General features: G+C 27.8%; 1 protein-coding gene across 1 annotated transcript; it reads right to left on the bottom strand.

Moving 5' to 3' along the window:
- Window positions 1-8,493: 8,493 nt before the first annotated feature.
- LOC100162785 (histone deacetylase complex subunit SAP30 homolog) lies at window positions 8,494-9,461 on the bottom strand. The gene is made up of 3 exons (XM_001949584.1): window positions 9,291-9,461; window positions 9,023-9,211; window positions 8,494-8,628 (listed from the first exon to the last, which is right to left on the bottom strand). Exons 1-3 carry the CDS (start codon window positions 9,459-9,461, stop codon window positions 8,494-8,496), a joined length of 495 nt encoding a protein of 164 aa, XP_001949619.1.
- Between the last annotated feature and the right edge of the window lie 13,504 nt (window positions 9,462-22,965).

Below are 22,965 nucleotides of genomic sequence, written 5' to 3'. Positions count from 1 at the left end.
GATCTTTATATTATTATTATTTTCTCGGAATGCCCGATGCGGGCATGCATGTTGCGACCGGCGCCGTCTCCACTGCTGTCCCAACTGCAGCGATACGTCGTCGTGTTGTATTAGGTAGGCATATTGTGAATCGACGGGTACATGCGGTGTGTCATGAACCTCGAGGAGATTGCATCTTCGATGGCACTTTCAGAACTGTTGGTATAGAATAAAAAAAAGAAAGAAATAATAATAATAATATATTATACGAAATATGATGCGACTGCCGCCGCAGTGGCGGTGCGGAGGTACCTAAGGCTAGTAGCTACAAGCAGCAGGTGGGTATACGATTATGTATACACAGGGTGATTCATTTAACACAGGACACTCGTCTTGCTAAAAAATTATCAATGTTTTTGAAAATATTTTCGGTACTCAAGCAGTATGCTACCTACAACTCTATACTTCGTTGTTGTACCTACCGAAAAAAGCTATTTACCTACCAAAAAAAAATGTACGGGTGCTTAGCGTTTTAATCATAATGATTAAGAATAGTTTATCAAAATTATATGTAACTGCTTAATGTATTGCTGATGATCATCACTGTCAAGCAGGGATCGAAACTGGTTTTCCAAAAAACCGGTTAAAACCGCGGTTTTCTCATTTCTGAACACCGGAACTGGAACCGGAACCAAAAGCTTTGAAACACCGGTTAAAAAACCGTAACCGAAATCTAAGACCTTAAAAAACCGTTTTCAAAACCTAAACCGAAACCATAGAATTGAAAAACCGCTCTTGTACTGTTCTTGAAAAACGGATTAAAATTTATAACTAATGTCGGTTTCTTTGAATTCCATAAAGTTAATTATATTATTTGTAATTCTACTATTTTTATACGAAGAAATTATTATGTTTGGATTTATTGATAAAAATCCCGATGCAGTTACTGAGTATTACGAAATATTAGTATAATATATATTATTACTAAACTTATGATTGAAAATTGAAAATACAAATAATATAGTGTGATGTTATTGTAATATACAATTAAATATTAATGTAATCGAATAATGATCTCAACCATAATTTGACAACATAATATTATGTCGAATGCAAAAGTAGGCATGAGGCACCTAAATTAGGTACAAAATATTCAAGTTAATAACACGGAATTAGTTCTGCTGAACGTTTATTTGTTATATCATATATTGTACACTAATTATACAAAGTAGCCATATTTCACGGCTTTAGACTCGGCCCTTATAATAGTTAATAGATAATAAAAATCAAATCTACAGTAATTAGACATGAAAATAAAATGGAAATTTTTAAAAACTGTTCCAAAAACCAAAAACGAAAATTTTCGAAAACCGTTCTTTAAACCGATAAAATATTTGAAAAACCTTTTTTAAAACCGAAACCAAAACCAAAAAATTTAAAAAACCGGTCTTAAAACCTAAACCAAAACCAGAAAATTTAGAAAACCGTTCTCAAGTACTAAAACCGTAACCGTTAAAATTTGAAACGGTTTCGATCCCTGCTGTCAAGTATTTTAATACGTTGTATATTGACATATTGTTCTGCATACCATAATTATTGTTATGCTGTGTTTACGTTATCCTGGAAAACTTCCAAAAAATTGGCAATAATTGTCACGTTGTGTTGTAATTGACTTTCACCAATCTATTTTAGTCGGCGGTCTAACAAATCTGCTGCATCACAAAGTGAGATGGAAGGATAAAACACAGACTAAAATAATTTAATATCTAAAAGTAAGTTATTGTGAAGCTTGGTGGATATTTACCAGTATAAACGCTATTTATTTATTACACCAATATTTATCTTCCCCAGAAATATCCCTTATTGATTTAGATATAAGCCTCCTATGGGTTATTTTAAATAAATAGTATTGATAACCCCCAGAATAATTTTAATCCTAGTTGCGCCTATGATTTTATTGTATGATCAACGACTGTTATAATAATAATAAGTTCTTCATCTTTATAAATCGAGCCACAGGTTACTTTATCGTAGTAAAATTAAATAAAAATATAACACATATAAGGAGTATAGGCATGTTATATTTTCCGGTATACCTACGTAGCATCATACGGTAAGTATAGCATATAACACGAGTACTATATTTTTTTTACATGGTTTCGATTTATTACAAAGCGAAGTGGGTAATTCACTAATATTATTATGATATCTTCTTTATTTTAGGAGATATCGCAATGGGTAAATCCTCACGGGACATCCTGTACAAACGTGTATGGGATACTGACTAAATAATATGTGGACATGGTTAGCTCTATAACTTTCCTGTTTATATTATAATATTATATTCTGTGAATAGGTGTGCAATACTTTAACTATTGTTATAAATTATTATTTATTATTTATAATAAAATTTATAAATAAGACTTGATATTTTCGATTATTGTTATTTTTTTTATAAAATTATTTTTTACAAAATATAATGTATTTTAAATCTTTGGTTTTAGAAAAAAAAATTATTTAACACAACAATATATCATAATTATTATAATGTTATAATATATTATATAATAATATCATGTTCACCTATATACTAAATAACATAATATAAATATATACCTAACATTTCAAGTGTGTTTGGGTAAGTATGTATCGAGTAGGTAGTGCGCGGTGTCTAAAGGTTGATATCTTGGCGAGGAATTCTTTGGGGCGCCAAAGAGGACGACCGGTGCACTGGCGCGTCGAGTGTCCGAACCCGTGGCATTTGTAGCACCTGGCATTTTGGGTTTGCGCACACGAACCCGGCACTGTGTCCAGCCGACGCGGATGGTGATCAGCTTTTGAAAGTCCATGACTCCAACGGTAGCTGTGGCAATTTGCCGACCTTCACGGATGGTCCACTGACCGGTTACTTTCACTTAATCCTCCGAGGGTAGATCGTCGCCGTGTATAGCATTGCGAATGGTTGCCAGGACTTCCTCCTTGTGGTCACTTCGTCGAGGTCCATTATTTCGACTTCGGTGGTGTGTCGGAGCCTGGTGACAATGGATCCGGGGATCGCATTGGCCTGTTTGTTCTAATTGATGGAGGTGGCCACTGTGGCTTTGGTACCTTTGGTAAGCTCCACGAGGAGGTCACCTTACATTGTTTTCCTGATGGCCATGACGTGGGTCCCCATGGCCTCGAAATCCAACTCCGTTGACCTGACGACGCGCAGGGTGTCTGCATAGGACCGGCCATCTGCGATCTTGATAAATAGTACCTATATATATTAATAAATCATCTTGATAATTATATTATTAATCACTGTAATTTAAACAATCATCAGTCGATTTCTATCATAAAATGAAAAAATTGTTGAAAATTGATTATTATTAATATATTTTTTTTTCAATTAATTTTTTTGTCTGTTATAGAAGAAATTTCCGAACTCACAACTTCAGATGTTAATCTAATATAGGTATCATAATATAGTGCTGTCATAATAATATTCGCAACAAATACAGTAACAAGAATTTTTGTAAGGGGAGGAGATGTTAATTATAAATATTTTACAATATACATACTTACAAACCATAACTTTGAATTTAAGTACCTATCAAAAATATGTTTACATTACGGAACTATGTATTTTATGATCAACAAGACCGTGCAACTATTTTTTTTTTTAACTCACTAAGTTAAGTTAATATAGCAAAATTAAGTGCCAAATCCTGCGATTGTACTATTGGTATTATGAAGATAATATTATCGATTTAAAAAAAAATAATAATAATAATAACAATAAAGATCCCCTTTTCTGATGATTCGTCGCCCCAACAACGTTCTAAGCTGTTCGGATAATAAATACTATGTTAATAGACGTATTGTTCTTTTCTTTAGGGCGTTGTATCTTCGAAATAGTGCTGAAGATCACCGCCACTCCCGAGACGGGTGCCGACTCTCACGCACGCGTAGCCGGCTGCCACAATTTCACGCATATTTCTCCGCTACTCGGTCGTTTCCACCCCACGTACAGTAAGAGTGCAATAAAAATGTCTTTGTCAAATGTGTATTGTGTGCGGGCGAACGAGGCGACCACATTCTATTACACATGTACACGCATGCGCAAGCCATCTGGACACGCTCGGAAATAATATGTTTGTACTCAAGCGAGTAAGCGACCACAGACGATGAATAATGCCAACAAGCTGGCGAAAGTCAATATACTTCTGCTAGTCCAATAATTTTAATTTTTAAAAGAGATTGGAATTCCTCACCTTCCATTTTACAATGTTTATTAGAAGATAGATATTCGATAAAAAGAACATGTAGGTACTACAACTATACCGCCTGTACAGTGTACACGTATTGTACCTACTACGGTTCCGAATGAATTCACTTAATTTATCAAAATTAATAATTATTATGTACATTAAAGGGCTAACGAGTCACAACAATTTAAAAGTTTTCCTGCAAAACATAGAAAAGAATCTAACGAATTCAAATTAGTAGGTATTCAAAATTAAAATTGGACTACTAGAAGTACGTTTTTTTTTCGCCAGGCTTATAGGTCTATAATCTACATGGATGAAAAATCCAAATTCTTAGAGCGATCGTAATGAATTATATATTATTATTTTTTGGTGATCGCAAAACACGCGGTGAATTAGGTATAGCACGCTGGCTTAGAATGAAATAGTTCTATCGTATTACTTTTTTTTTGTCCGGGATAAAGATTTTTTAAAATTCAACCTGCAATTGCTGTCTTTAATTTGTTAATATTTTATTTCAATTTAATACTTACATAAATGTCCACATAAATTTATACTGAGGTAGGCACGTCTTAGAAAATATGTTGACTTTATTACCAAACATTATAGGATGAAAAAATAAAAACATTAATTGAGAAAATCCTATTATATGGAACCTAATAGTTAGTTCATTGGAGCTTGACATTTTGATGAAAACTAACTTTTATTTTAAGATATTTTAATTTATGATTTTAGATTTTGGATTCTACGCGGATCGTTGAATAAATTGATTTTACAATGACGTGTCTTTTTTTTTGTAAGCGTTAATAGTCGACATAATGCTTCGATTTTCAATTTCAGTATCTTTTGGTATGGGAAAATGAATCTTGTTTAGAAGGCCAAAATTAACAATTTCCAATAGTTTTTATAATCACTGGGTATAATAAAAAATAAATCAAGGACATTTACTGGAATTTTTTATCTACATTGAACTTAAATTTTTGATTTCATCGCTTAAAATATAAATTATAAAAAAACCGCGTATATAATAATATTGGTTTTATTCAAAATAAATTCAAACGAAGACGTGCGTTCACCAAACACTGGTCACCCAGGTTCCCCTCCACTACTAATATTATAACTCTATATTATTTTAATATTATTACAGTATTTTTAATTTACTAAAATACGACTAAAACGTAATTATTCTACGTTTAAATATTTGATTTCATCCAAATTTGAACTTAATATATAATTTATTAAAAATAATGTGTTTGTATCATTTTTAGATTATTTGGTTACAGTATGAACTACTTAATATGGGACAGCTTGTTTAAAACTTGGAATTCTTAGCTTTAAAAATGAAATATTTTATAGATTTTGAACTGTACAACATTTTCGCGATTTTGATAAGATTTTTCAAAATTTGAAGCCCTTCTAGCAAAAACTCATAGAAATAAAATATATTTGTGCTTATAATTAGCTCAAAAGAGTCAAAATATTATGGTGTATAGAAAATGCTAACCTAAACATTCAGTGAAAATCTCATGTATCTATCGTTATTTTTATAGAATTATAACAAAGATCAAAATCGATTTTCTCAAAACCTGATTTTGCGTAAAAATGTCTATATTTCCTTAATGATTTTTCCCGACGCTCTTGAAAACTACTTGGAATTTTTAATGTTGACCTCTCAGCTCTCGAATGTGACAACTAGATTCATTTTACCACCAGAAAAGTTACTGAAGGAGAAAATCAGAACACTATTTCGACTACTTATCGTGTACACGGACAAACAAAACAATTTTTAAAAAATCGTAAAATTGTAAAATCAATACATTAATCGCTCTACTCAGAATCTAATAATCCCACATAATTTCTCATAAATAATATTAAGATATTAATTTTCTTTTAAAAGCACTATAAGAATGATCGTTATATGAATCATTTTATCAATGTTATCATATTTTTTTTAATAGCAGAAAAAGGGCCAATAAATCCAATTTTATATTATACCTACTGGTCTGAAAAATTGTTTCGTGCAAATTCCATTTGATATTATAAAACGTTGTTTCACAACATTGCTTGTAGTTACAAATCACGAATTTTTATCATGTTTGTGTATAATACAATTTGACAATAATATCACGCAGGTATAAGATGGCAGATTACGACCACATCCCAAACGCTGACGCGGAACATTCTATCGTTAACACTATGCTGAACTATTATTTCCGACACCGGTATTTCAAAAACACAACCCAGAAAGATGCAATATTTAATATAATGAAGAGTAAATACCTACAAAATAACATATTATTTTTATTTTTAATAATAAATTACATCACAATGTTAGTAGGTACTTTTTCAGTATCGTTGACGTCTTTCGGAAAAGATTAAACAAATTTAAATTCGATTACCTACGAATTTTAATATTATTTTTTTCTTCCAATATTGAATATGTTATAATATTATATATAATAATAATAAAATAATATTATATTTAATTAAGTATATGTATATAATATTTCTCATAATTTAATGGCAGTCTCGAAAAAATTTAATTTTTGGCACACAGAGTCAAAATAATTTGCCATCTCTGCACTATACTATAGGTATACTTTTCACATTGGAACTGGTAAACAGTACCTATTGTGCATTATATTTATCTGTTTATCTTATGTAGATAAAATATATACACATTTTTTTTTTATCTTACCAAGATAAATAAGACTGTTATCTGTTTACCTATAGATTATTATGTTACATATAATGATGATAATGTATCAACTGCTGTTGTATTAACATATCAGGATCCTTTTATTTAATTTTCAAGATTTTGACTCAACAAATACAATTTATTTACCATTTATGGAAAAAAAAACTAAAAATATTGAAAATTAAAAATGTCCATAAAGAACAAGAAATTAGTCAAAATATTTTATTTAACATTTTATCTATTGTAAGAATTGATAACATAAACATATTGTACCTATACATTTAAAATGTGTACAGTTATATTTTGTTTTTGTATTACAACAAAATAAGATAATTGCTATCGAGTGAAAATCTAATGTTGTACAAATTTGAACTTCAAACGCTCATAAAATTGTAATTTGACTTCTGTAGAGATTTTTTTATTTATAAAGGTAGACAAACTTATAAGTAATGTAGTACTAAATTTTCAAACTCTTACATTTAAGAAGACATTTTACCCGTATGTGTTTTCTCACAAGTGCGTACCATACCAAATTGTATGCTCAGCAGAACACATGTAGTTCCGTTAGTTTAAAAATTAGAGTAAATCGTCCTCTTATAAATCTAATATCAGGATTATTATCTAGGCAAAATCATGGGCTTATATGGTTTTATAGTAATTTGTATATTATAGTGGGTGTTATATAATAATAAATCAAAACAATATATCCTTCAAATGCAATTATTACATTTTTATTTATAGTTGAACAACTCAAGTTTTTCATAATGCCTCCAGTTTCAGATTTATAACCACATTTACTTGGGTACAACTTGTCCAATATAATTATAATATAATCTACTTAACTTATAGTTTAATTTATATTTTAATAAAATGGAAGTATGATATTTTAATATAAGTTATTACCATAGGCGTGCTCAAGATTTTGTGTTGGGTGCACCAAACATTTTTAACCGCCCCTACAGAACAATAATAAGTAGGTAGACCATTTATTTCCTTCACTATGGTTATAACTTACAAGAAATAACATCATTATTTTTCATGTGAATAACAATTTTAATTTCGTTTTTAATTCATTATTTTAAAAATTAATCATTATAAGTATACCTTTTGAATCCACCAGCCCACTAAATCCAAAATTATTTGTCAGGTGCAGAGAAAGCAGCTTTAGCTGCACACGTGTGCACGTCTATGGTTATAACATTATATTTTATAAAAATGTACGACTATAAATTAAATCAAGAAGTGCAGTCAATGTGGAACATGGTGATAATGATTATCATGATATTAAGTTTCAGTAAATATTATAGTAAAAACAATGATTTATGATTCTTGATCCATGTATATTTTTGATAGTCACATTTTGAAAATACATTTATAATGATAATATTAAGGTCATATTGTTTTAAAATAAATGTGATATAAATGTGTGATAAATAAAATGTTATTAGTTATTACTGAGAAAAAAAAATGTTTTTATGTCAAACTCATGATACAAACTCAATGATATAAATACATATTAATAAAGTAAAAAAAATAATTTTTACAAATTAAAAAGATAGTATTACACTATGACGGTGTATCTGAATTTTTATTTCCATTTTTTTGATCCAATTTGTTGCCATTCGTCTTGATTGTGTATATGAAGAATGTAAGGGCTTCTTTTTCGTTAACTGACATTGTTTTTAAATGGTTTACCAAAGTCTAAGAAAGAAAAAAACAAGATTAATACATTCTTTTTAAAGACATATTTATTGTTTAAATTTAAATTTAAAATTTAATGTTAAAAAAAGTGGTTAAAATTTTATGAAATTAAAAAGACTTTTCATTTAACATTAATTTAATATACCATTTAATAAGATACAGTGATTCACCAAGGAGCCCCCTCCCCCTAATTTAGTTTTCAAGTTATCTATTGTACTAAAGATTACATCTTAAATGTTTAAAAATATATTTTCCATTGACAAAAACCATATTTTTTGATTTTATTGTCTTTTTAAATATCAATATTTAACTATTCAATAGTAGGCAAGTTAAAAATCTACCCACTTCAAAACATATAAAGCTTAATTTATATATATATTTTTTAAATAATTACCTTTGCCATTTGGGCTTTATTCAGATTCGGTTTGGTCACTACTTTGAAATGTTTTATATAACGCCTAAGCGTATTCATCGGTAGCTGTGAAAAGTCTATCTCCGGTCCTTCATCTTGACTAGATGGTTTTAGCGTTTTAGCGCTTTGAATCATACTCTTGTGATGATCACAAATATAGGTGTGTCTCGCCTAATAATATATTGATCATTGAGAAAACAATAATATCTAGTTGTATACATCAAAAAAATAACTATAAATTATAACATACGACAGCATCCAAATGTAACTTAAATTGTCTGACAGTGTCGCGAATTTTTTTAGTATAAGAAGCAGTTCCAGCTTGTCGTTGACACCGAAATCCGTCTTCTTGTAAACAGCATATCATATCAAGTGGGCCACGTGATTCTTCTTCACCGGTACTAAAACCGTTTTGGTTCATTTCCTAAAAACAAAAACTAATAATTAGATTATAAAATTAAAAAAAAATGTGTACAGTTACTATTAAGTAAGAAAAAAGAGCATACAACTAAGTTTTCAAATGTTTCAAAAATAAATGTTTTTCAAAAAATTTCAAAAAACTCAAAAAGAACATATGTACATTTACAGTTATTCTACGTATAATATGTGGTAAAACATAGGCCTGCTACGACGCGCTCCTGGTAGCAGAATAACCGTATGACTTTTGTCGGGCCATCTTTTGTATACGGGGTTTGGTCTCCCTATTTCTAATCTTCGTGGTTATGACTTATAATAATATAATATTATATGAACGAAAAACGATACCAAAAAGGACGCGTATTCGCCATGATGTGACGCCCATGGAAAAGAGTAATCTAGACGACAGACCATAGACCAAAGAAGTGGTTTCATAGATATACGATATTATAAAACATTTTGTTTTTCTTTTTAAATATAATAAAACTCTAGTTAATTTCCATACAGTTATACATTTTATATGGTTTTTTAAATTTCAATATTTGTTTTATTGCATTGTTTAAGAATATGTGGATGATTATTTCTATGTTGGTATCACTGTCCCCCTATCTCATTAACCGAGTACCTACTGATAACTGTATATCAACAGATTTTTCTTATCCATTATAGCTTTTAACATTTTTAAGTTATTTGCCTCTTTCACTTGGTTTTAAAAAATGACTACCATAATGGTAAGTTTAATTTGTATTTTATTTTTTGTAAGGCACTTCTTTCAGTGTAAAAGTTATGCTTTACATGCAATGTTAACAATATAGTATGTATTGTTTTAGTGCAGATTAATAAAAACAATGTTAAAAATAATTTGTCTTAATTTAACATTTACTAATCTTACTAAATAATGTGCATACAATACAACTTAGTACTAATTTAATACTTATCCTAATAAAATGTGCTTGGTTTTTGTATTATTCTTTATATAAAAACCACTTTATTACATACCAAAAACTTAGTCTAGATTAGCTTATATTATAAATAAAATACAATATTTTTTGTGGTATTAATAATATAATATTATAGCAAGATTATTTAAAGCCGCATACACACTTGTAACATTTACTCGTAACATCTTTTGATGCGGCTAAATTTACCTACAACTGGTGGAACAGTGTTACGGTGTAACAGAAAATGTTACTATTGTGTACGCGGCTATATGATAAATTTAAAATAATGAGTTATAATTTTAATTTGTTTATGTTTAGGAAACCAATAAACCAGAACAACATTTTATTGGATTTGATATTGATGATGATGTATTGATAATTATTGAAAATAAGAAAAAATGTAAGTTTTTTGTCTATGATATTTTTATACGGCTTTTGTATTGAACTTAAAATTAAATATATACCAATTATAAATTTTATGAAATTTTTGTTTATGACCACGTTCAGCGATAAAAATGGAACTAAGTAAAGAAACAGGTGAACCTATGGAAGTAGAAGAGCTATCCATTGTTAATAAAAAGAAACAGTCTACATCATGTAGTAAGTTTTAAGGACTACCTATCTGTAAACCTACTTTTGTTCTTATATTTTATATGATGATGAATGTGTAATAACAATGTATTATTTTATGATTGATTTATAATATCATCACAAGATCCCAATGATGTTAAGAACAATCGGAGTAATAAGAGACGTAAGAAAGACAATTTACACACTGATGCCTTAGAATCTTTGGAAATACAAGTTCCCGCCACTTCAGGTGAGTAACGCCCAATGTATAATACATATTACGGAAAATAGATAAAATCTCCATGTATTTTAATGGAAAAAAAGTAAAAATCTTCCAATTCATTTGCACTCAATATAAATACACACTAAACATTAATTTCCATACGTATTATTTTCTTCTTTAACATATTTCTTTTGATGCTGGCTTAAAGTCTTAATGATCTTATGTTTATTGTTGTACACTCATCCATTGTATAACACCTGAACATTTAATTTTTGTGTGTTAAACAAATGTTCACTTAGAAGTTTTAATTGAACTTTATTTGATTGACTAAAACATCAATACCATTATAATTAGTTAAATATTAATTTGCCATTGGCGTTGAATGAGCTCAAATTCCGGGTCGCGTCACATCATTGTTTTTTCATAATTATTTATTATTTAATGAACACGAATATTAAAACCAAAACAAAATTATTTATATTTTAATCTTTTACAAAAAATGTTCCTACAATTTTTCTTATTTTTTTTTTTTTTTCATTAATTAATCCGCAGCAACTTAGGCCATTTGGTGGTTTTTAACTGTGGGGAGGGTAATGTAGGCTTTAAACTCGTGTGTTTTAGTTTGGCAGAATTTTCAAGTGGGCACCCGTAGGTAAATTGTTAACCAATAAAAATTAATTTGTACATTTGTATACATAATAATATATTGTATTATCATTTTTATTCATCTTGCCCCAAGTAATTTTACATATTTTGCTGATTATTACATAGCACTTATGTGAATGTTGTGTGCTCCTTACAAATTGGTCTGCGTTTGCTAAAAAAAGATAAAAATATAATGTCAATATTATTGAGTGAGTACAGCGCTCACTTTATGGATACTAATAACATTGCATAGGCAAGAATTATTTATAAAATTATTGTATTTACAAAAGTCTATTTAAACATGTGTCGATTGAAAGTATTAACAGTATTGGATGAATTTAATTACTAAGTAAACTAGTGGTTCTCAAAATACTAATGAGAACTCACCACGATACCAATGGCGGTTTATAAATATTATCCTCTTAATGAAAAAATGTTATGAGAATACGATTGATTTATGATGCTAATGGGTCTGAGAGAAAACAAATATTGTGTTGACATTTTATTAAACTTATAAACTTAAAATTTCAATATTTAAAAATAAAAATATGAGAGAAATAATTTCTTCTATTATAAAATTAAATAAAATAAATAAATAAAATTAATTTCTTCTATTATAAAATTATATATTATTAATTTTTATATATCTAAAATATAATAATGCTCTATTATCTTTTACTCATTTCTATAAAATAATAAATAATTATATTGTCATTTTTACATGCATTTATATTATGATTTTTACTTCTCAGTTTTTCACAAGTTTTAATGCAGTTATATCCGGTATCGAATCATAAGCTTGTGCCATAAATTTATTATTGCATACTTATATAGTGCCACATAAATTCTCACTATCAGAACATTAGTGTTGCAACTCAAAAAACCATGTTTTGAGAAAAACCATTTTTGATTTTATAAAATTGTAAAACACCTGTAAAACATTATGTATTCCACATATTCTCATCAAATTTTATCTTTAAATTGTCTTGACGTTTATGTACATACTTATAACATCAAAAAAAATATTTTTCTGCGTTTTTCCTTAATTTTTCTTTTGTTTTTCCCAGCGCTTTTGAAAACTACTGGGAAATTTAAATTTTGACCTCCCCAATGCACCAACGATTTTCACTTACTGATCGAACAAGATACTGAAGTCGAAAATCGTAGCATTATTTCGACTACTTATCGTGTACACAGACACAAAAAAAATTTTAAAAAAAATATAAAAAAAAAATTAAAAAAATTAAAAAAAAAAACACACATCACTGTAAAATCAATACATTCATCGTTCCACTCAGAATCTAAAATTGTATTTAGAATACCATATAAATACTTCAAAAAGTATTTAAATACATGTATTCAAATACTTGTATTCGAATACTTTACAAGACTGCAACCATAGTATTTTTGTACAATTAAGTATCAAATAATGTAAATAAATACTGAATATTAACATGATATTTGTTTAATTTGATACCCTATATTTATATATCTTATGTTATAAAAGTCAATGGTACCTATTATATTTTAGGTTCAGTACGAGTCTTATAATATGTATTGTGTTTACGTTAAATGAATAATGATTGTTTTTAAAAATGATTATTAAATAAACCTAGGCAAATAATTGGTATTGACTCTTGCAATTGTAAAATAGTATACTCCCATTATCTCATATAATACTGCATCTCATTGAAATATTCTAAAACGCACACATGAGGCAATCTATCTGTGAAATATTTGATTAAAATACAATTCACATTTATCAAAATTGCCTACAATATAATTTTATATTTGGTGAAACTCCCTATGTATTTTTTTGCCTGTTAATCTGACAAATAATTATTTGTTTTATTGTACAATTGAAATACAGAAATGACATTTAACATTATCACTTAGGTATTTCAGAATCAATGAATACATATTCATCTACACCTGAATACATATCTGAAGACTGCCAAGCTATTCAATCTAGTGCATCACCAAAAGTTTCTTCTTCAAAATTTAAAGAAATTTATATAAATAACACGATAATTAAAAGACGGTAACATATTGGTTTTATTTTTTATTGTTAATGCTTCAACAGTTTTTGCTTAGTAGTTTATTATTTGCCTTCACAAATGTAACGCAATAAATTGGTTGTTATCCTTATGCTTCCTTAATAATCCTTCCTCAATCAAACCCTATACGTTAATGGATAAATATAAGTTGTAAACATCAAATTAGTGAAGTCATTATGTGGACATCTTGTGGGATACGATGAATCTGACACTTTAATGTGTGCTCAATGTCTGGTCTAGTATCATTCAGCATGTGTCAATTTAAATGCTAATTTATAAATTGTTAGTTATGTATGTATAGTAAGTGATTATTTATAGTTTTCTTTATTTTTTTAAAACAATAAAATTTTTTCCTTTTTTTTTTTATTTAGAACTGTCGATCTACTGTACGATAGACAAATAGACGTGTACAGTCTTCTCATACTGTGATTGTTGGTACTACTAAGCCGGAACAACTACGTGTTGAACAAATTCGTATACAACAGGTGCATCAAGACTCAGACACGACTAATATTTTATTTATAGAGCATCTATTTCTATTAGTGAAGAAAAGTATTATGAAATTGTTGAATATAGTGATTAGTGATGAGCAGCACCAACTAATGACTAACGACTTAGTCAGTAATAAACAATAAGAAAATAAGTCGGTTATTAACACTGACTAATCAGTAACGAATAATAAACCAACTAATGAATAATAAACCAACTAACAAATTATAAACCAACTAATTTCAAAGGCAGGGGAAATAATGAGTGCCAAAAGGAATTGGGTGGATCCGAACAATTTAGATGTTTTAATTTTTTAAACAAAAATTTAAAGAATTAGCATAGACATAATATTACTATTGTCTTTTTGGGTTTTATTTAAATAAAAGATAATATTTTATTACTGTAAAAAGTACTTACAATATTTTTTCTTCTAAAATATATTTAATTATCCTAATGAACCAATAAATAAATTTATTTGTTAGCTTTAAGATAAATATTATTTTGGTGGTAATATCATAAGTCGACTAATTTCTTCTTTAGTTATTTAGTCAGTTTTCGTTAGTTATCTAGTCGTCTTTTTAAAAGTCATAAGTCGTTAGTCGTCTTTTGATGGTTAATGGTCATTAGTCGTTTTTTGATAGTGTTAGTCATTAAGTGGTTTTTTGTTAGTTGGTCATCGTAATTGTAATCATATATTAGTTGGTTTTTTTGAAATAAAATATAACTATTAGTCGGTTATTCAAATTATTCGGTAGTGCCCATCACTAATAGTGATAATAGTTATTCTGATATAATTAATACAGTTATTTGTCAAGGAAATTTATACAAAACTACATTGGTTGATGGACGTTTTCATGAGCAGTATATCTATGAAATGAAACAAACACAATGACCCAGTTTGATGACCTGTGTTATTGTAAAACCCAAAAATCTGGATGAGTAAGTAAATATTTTATCTTCCCTATCTTTAGAGGGAATGTAATAATGGACCAGACACACAGTAGCATTGGTAATTGGTCTTATTTGAATGAATGAGTGTATATTAAATGTTTGTTTTTCCTACTTTAATCATTTGATTGTCTTTGTTTTCAGATTTAAGCAGAAAATCAGCATTCTTATATTCCTTTCAACTCCTATTTGTTATTTACTAATTGTTTCATATATGTTGTGAGGTCTAATTTAGTTTTCATGTTAAAGCTAATGGTCTATTTATGTGCCTGGTCAACATAAATAAATATTATTAATGCTTTCAAGTACAATAAAATAATTAGGAATCTATTTTTTTTTTTTTAATCAATTTAACAGGAATTTTGAAATTGTAACCCCTTTCGCATCCATGCAATCATTCAATTACTTGGTTAAAGCATTGGTACATGTTTTTAAACATTTGGAAACGCATTATCTGTTATCAGCTTCTAGAGTATGTACCACCTGGCATACGGTTGCAATGAATAAATACTTAGTAAGTATAACCTTAAAATGTCATATAATCTATTTTTGCTTATTTATTAAATATTTTTAGTGGCAGAATGTTCATTTAAAGAATTCTATGGTCTATGACTGGGAAAGGTTTGTTGACTCAATCGATCAACAAAGAACTGATACATTAGACACTAGACGTATGTTGATGCCCTCTAAAGTTGAAGACTTCAAATGTTTTTGGTTGCGATTTTCAAATTCAATAAAAAGAGCAAAAAGGTTAAAATTCATTGAATTGTATGGATGTCCTGTCCATGTTGTTGAAGATATTATTTACTCATTATCTAAAATTGAAGTACTTAATGCTACTACAATAAGGTAATAAAGATAATATAATCCATTTTTTTTTTTCAATAGTTTCAATAATTTATTTTATTTTTAAAAATCCAAATTTGACGAAAGGGAAAAAAAATCCCAATGATTTAATGTACCTCAACTTAAATCATTTGGGACAAATGACGATGCTCACAGAGATAAAACTAAAAGGTTTACCTGGAATAAAATTGACTGCATTGCCATCATTTGAAAATTTAAGAAATTTGAATAGATTTGTAAGTTTAGTAATAATTAATTATATATATAATTAAAATATTCAAGGAAAGAAAAGTATTATATTTGATCTTCTTATTTTTATGATTATTTAGTCATTGACCTCTGTTCAAGCATTTCCAAAAGACATCTATAAGAGTTTGAACACCATTACTGATAATATTGAGTTTTTTGAAATTGGTGATAGTGAATGCTTAACAAACGATTTTGCTGTGTCACTAAAAAGATTTGTCAATTTGAAAACATTGAGATTAGAAAATTGCTGTAATAGATGGAATCAATCTGCACGGGATGTTTTTATTGTCATTAGAGGTCTTGAAAAGCTCAATGTTCTGGAATTGGTAAACATAGAATTCAGTATTTGTTTGGAAGATGAATTGAAAAAATGGGATGGTATTAAAGCTTTACTGATTATTCCTGATTATGCGAGAAAAGTATGTAAACTTGTCATGTATTACATGATTTTATAACATCTATTTATTAATATTAATCTAATTTTTTAATTTTTTTTGTCTGCAGTTACTAACTGTCACATGATTGACTGTCTCAAGAAACTCTCCAACTAATGTCATCATAAATGTTATCATAAATTTAGTAGATTTTTAATTGTAATAATTTTATTTCATTTATAATTCATATTTTTTTTTCATTTCATAAATAATATAAATCTATAATTTGCAAATGTAATTCTTGCTATTCATAATATAGTAAGTTAATTTTGACTGTAATCTAAATAAAATTAGGTTCAAAAACTATTCGATAAACAGTAATATTCTATGTACTTTTTATGAAAAATAATTCATGGTGTATTGAATCATTTTTAAAACTGAAATGAATTGTCTTTAATTTAGATATGATATTACAAAAAAAGTTAGTACATTTTTTGTTATCAAATAAATAATTGAATTTAAGTAACTGACTATAATATATCATGCTTAAAAACAAGAAGATAACTTTTCAGGTGATCTAAAAATCATTGAATAGTCTTTTTTATCTTGTCCCTGATCAATACTCAATACCGATGTACTATTATTATTGTACTAAGAAGTGAGAAGTGTAGAATGGTGTGAAGTGGTTCAAAAATTATTTTAAATATTTTGAAAATGTTACTGTGTATTTTTATATGCCGTATGCTAATAATTAATATACATAATAATGTGTACACTTTGCGGCAAAAACTTTCATGTCTCATATTTTTTATAAATATTTGAAATTTGAATATTTACATGAACTATTTTAGTAATTAAGACCCCAAAACAATTGGTTTGCCTATGGTGGCTAACTTGAAAATTAATCGATTTTTACTTAACCAAAAATTAGTTCAACACCCCCCACTGATTTTAGGTAGGTAGCTTGACTGGAAATATTAATTTTCTCAAAATAAATTCTTGTATTATTGTGGGTTTTAAAATGTTTCTTGAATTATTTTTAAAATTGAACATTAGTTTTATAGCCCGTGTTCAGTATACAAATTTATTTTTTGGTGTGATAAAGGTTTATCAATTACATACATTTATAATAAATTAGGTATAAAAGTAATATCTCTTCAAATGCTTAAGGATAAGCTCAATGAGAGTACATCTAATTAGTGTACCTTTATAGTATTGTAGGTAACTAATTGTAATTATTATACGAAAATAATAATAATATAAGTACATAATATTATATGTATTACATAACAATAATTAATAAGTTAGTTAAGAATTGTGTTATTCAGTTACCTACCGTGTTAGTCTGATCCTTATAAAAATATGTTTGTGATAAAACATTATGATTATTATGTAGTATATTTCTCAAATGTTTTAAAATCATTGAAATAATGAGTGTAAAAAATTATAGTTAATACTAAATTGTATTAACCTATATTAAGAACTTTGTTGCCCGAATACTGTATTCATCTTAGGTAGGTACCTTTTAAAGGGTGTTACCACTGGGTACCTTCCCTAATCTTATTATTCAGATCATTCTTACTTGTCACCTATCAAACCTACTTATTTAATAAGAACATGTATAAATTGTAGATTACTTCAAATAAATAAAAAAAAAAAAAAGGTAGAACCTACGATGACATTACTATTAGCCTTAAGGCTAAACTAAGACCAATGTGAGTACGGTAGTTATAACATGGAATATCAATGCATATCACATTAATTTAACTTACCATATCTTACTGTATTAATTATAACTATAATAAGTAATAACAATATAAATATAACATGACATATACACATTGGCAATCCGTCTCCGCTCAGAATTGTTCTTTGCATACAATGATATTATATTATTGATTTCAAAATGTTTAGCCATTATCACTATTTTTCTTCAATGTCGTTATGATGGAGTTGACTGGATACAAAATGATGAGCGGGTGACGGGGAGCCGGACCGCAATTATTGCCTCGGTACATTCTATCCTTCCATGGGTAAATCATTAGACTATATAATATTATATTAATATTATATAGCTCAATGGATAAACCTATGGTATATCTTAGTCTGTGAAATAAGCTAACAAAATCACCACTTTCGAGAGTGAGAGACCGGCTTCTCTCTTATACCAGGGGCAGTGGCGGCTATCTTATGGTGAATGTGTTGCTTGAGCAACACACACAACATTTGGTGGGTGGGTGGGTACCCAGATGGGTGGTTGGATGGATGTTGGGTACTTGTGTAATTTTTTATCATACTATGACTTATAATATTAAAACAAAACAATACTAAATACAAGTTCTGGAATAAATCGTTTTCAGACGAATATGTTATGATTAATAAATAATTATGTTATGTAATTTTTTATGCTTAGTTATAAATAAATAAAGATTTTATAAAAGTAGCATAGAAATGTACATAGTAATAATACAGTATATTATATTATTTACTGCTCTAATATATTGCCTATAGGTAATTCTTCCTTGAAGTAATTTATTATATCTCAATTTAAAACTAAACTATGACTAACCAAAACTTTTGAAATTATGAGACTATAATATTATTATATTATCATCATCATTAATTCTTATATAATATATACAATATTGTATAGTATTATACAGTATATAGTTTTTGATTTGGTTGTTCTTGTTTTCAACTTTAAAGTAATAGGTTATAAGTATAATCAATTTTGTAACTAATTTATAATATAGTGTTGTATATTTTTTTTAAATTATCACACAGTTTAAATAACATCCAACAATTGGAAAAATATGTGAACCAATACCCACTGATGATTGAATATTGGTAATTTTTATTTTCTAATAAATATTGGAAGGTGGGTGGGTCCTCAGAAAATATATTTTCAGCAACACATATTTTTTTGAGGATAGCCACCACTGACCAGGGGTATGAAACTCCGTGAATGGCCGAATCGGGTGATTGTGGCCTTGAACACGGTCTCCGGGGCGGGGACGTGGCATACGTGAAATAGGGAATGGTAAACAAGCCGACCCCGCGTTGCGGATCCCGCCTAAGTTCAGGTAAACGTTTACATAATATGGGTGACTTTGGGTCTAACATCATATTAGTGCGGTAAACATGACTTCAGATCATATGTAAACAAAATCTCAATCAGCTGATCGAGTTTCGTTTCTATATTGTTCTATGCTTATACATAAAAGACCACGAGCACTTGCGTTGTAATCACGATTTAAGATATTGGCGATTGAAAGTGATAAGATTTAACGGGGACGCTGTGTATCATTTATAAGTTATTTAATAGTTCCCCGTTACAGATCATAGAGTAATATTACTCAATGTTACAGATCCACCCCCAACTGGCCTGATAATTGATAACCTTTCAATTGCCATTAACTAAGGTATAATATAAAGTCCTAGTTGTAATATGCTTTAACATAGCATGTCCATTCTTCTATTATCTATGGGGGTTATTTAAATTTATATGATATTTTCTGTTAAACTAGTATTCTACAAAAAATATCATAAATTTAATACAATTATTATTATTAGTTCAATAAAATCGTATCTCGATTTAAAAAAGTTATGGTGGATAGTCCTCTAGTTACGCATATGCATTTAAAACAATAATTGTTATACCAATAAATTATTCGTAAAACAGATCAGGCGTTTTAACAAATTTTAAATTATTAATTTATCAAATCGTTATCAATTCAATAAAAACTGTTTGATTGGAGCAAAGAAAATGTTTTTAAACCAACATAAGCCTTGTAAAATTAATTAAGTAATGATATATTTAACAAATATATTATTATAAAAAATTCAATAAATATAATTTGGGCTATAATCATAGGCTTTTTATTATATTTTAATTTTAAAGCGAGTTATGAGTATTTTAAGATGTAAAATTATGTGCGATAATAAGTAGGGCTGTGTATTTGTAGGTAAGTGAATTTTTTTGGTGATTGTGAAACGTAGCTTTGAAAGTACATAATTTGAACTATGTAACTACGAATCCATTCATGGAACTTTTATTTTGAATTTTTTGCATTATTATGTTATATTTTTAGTTTTTTTTGTCCAATACAAAGACTAAAGATTAATAAGCTATTTTAACAAAATAAATACATAAAAAAAAATTGTTTAAAAATGTTTCAGGTGAATAGTATTATACAAAATTCAAATTCAAACAATATTTTTATAATTTTTTTTTAAATTTTTTTTATTAAATAAACACATAGTTATCATGCATGTAAAATAAGATGTACCTACTAATGTATACTGTCTTATATTATAAATATATAAAAATTAAAATTAAATTAAAAACCATTTTAAATGAATTTTATACTATAATTTTTGGCATTTTTTGCATTTTAAGTGCATATTTTATTACATTTTTTTAAGGTTTTTTAGTGCATTAAATTCACAGCCCTGAATTAATAAGTATTTGCTTTGGGATTGCTTGGGAACATGCGTTGATATCGTTAAACACCTATCTATATGTATAATGTAGGTATCCAGATTACGTGTAATTTTTTTTTTTTTGGTTGTTCGACACAATCAATAAAATGTTCGATACTTGGTGTGTTTTTTTTTTGTCTCCCGGCAATATTCGTTCTTTAACACATATAATATATATATGTATATATATGTGTGTGTACATTGAAATAGTAAAACTGAAACTGTACGCAGCTTATTCATAGGAGTTCAACATACAATAAAGTTAACGACAGTCGTCGATAAAAAGGTCATTTACTGTTGTTTAGAAACGCCTAGCAGGCGCATGCCTACATTACGACGACTATACGGTTTAATGATGTTTTAGGGAGGTAGAATACTGTTATTATTTCGTTTACTACAACATTTTACGACTATAACCTAATCAACATGTATATATATAAAGGTGGAAAAGTTGGTATAGTGCCCTGTGCTACACAGTGGTTATCGAGTATCAATGTGCACAATAGGAATGGATGTGTTATATTATATGGAATGCAACAGGAAGACATGATAAAAAAAAAAAAAAAAAAAAAAAAAACACTAGGGTTAAATATAATAAAATATGATTGTTAAGTATTCTGTATTTCTAAAATCATGTTTTTCAATATAAAATAAATCATATAAGTCGTAAATATTGTATTACACAACAATTATAATTATTGTGTAAAAATAACATTATTAATGATCAGCTTGTTAATTTGTTATGGCACTTTCTCAATATAATATTACTAAGTATATTGTATGATATTATTGATTGTATAAAGTAATTTATTTTACTATTGTTTAACCATCTAAAAATTGCACTTCAAAATGTTATTACATCACGTGTATACAAATATAATAATATACCTACTCTATACGTATAGAGTACCCACGAATAGTCATTTAAAATTACAACAAAATAACTTAAATCGTTTTTCATGGTTTTAATAAGAAACTTCGCCATTATTAAAAAAAAAAAACAGAAAAGTATAAAATAAACATTTGGTGTAAATTTTAAGTATTTATGGTTATTCATTTTTTGAATTACAACAAACTGAGCAAATTTTTCCAATAGAAATTCTGTCAGTATCCAATGCGCCGTAAAAAATAATTAATAATTTAATTTGACCTTCCAGAGTCATTCATAGTTGTTAGATGTAGAAACAAATATGATCCTGCAAGTATTCCATTTTCAAATCTTAAATATAAAAATTAAATAAACTAGGCAACTTAAATTAATTTGCCAACATTTTTTTATCGACATAAATTTAAAAAAAACTAATTTAAACTAATATAAACTAAATTTCTTATGCCTATAAATAGCTCAAAATGAGTCAAAATATATTACAGTGCATAGAAAATTCTAATTTAAAAATTCAGTCGAAAATGTAAATGTGTAGATGGTAAATTTTTTTGAAATCAAATGAAATTCAAGTTTATTTTCCATCTCAACTTTAAACTAATCTAATTAAATTTTTTTTTTAACTTTTAACTTAACTGAAGGATATTTGATTAAAATCACTTAACTTGCCATCATTAATTATTCACACTAACTTGACCATCTTTGCATATTTTTGTGAACCCTACAGTTTCAAAATTTAACTTGCTAATACTCCTAGAAATTCTTATTACTCTGTGGTGTTATGTATTTCAATGATCACGG

This window comes from Acyrthosiphon pisum, chromosome X (assembly GCF_005508785.2).
Source record: "Acyrthosiphon pisum isolate AL4f chromosome X, pea_aphid_22Mar2018_4r6ur, whole genome shotgun sequence".
In the NCBI taxonomy this organism is placed as follows: Eukaryota; Metazoa; Arthropoda; class Insecta; order Hemiptera; family Aphididae; genus Acyrthosiphon; species Acyrthosiphon pisum.
This window is presented reverse-complemented; position numbering and strand designations above follow the sequence as displayed.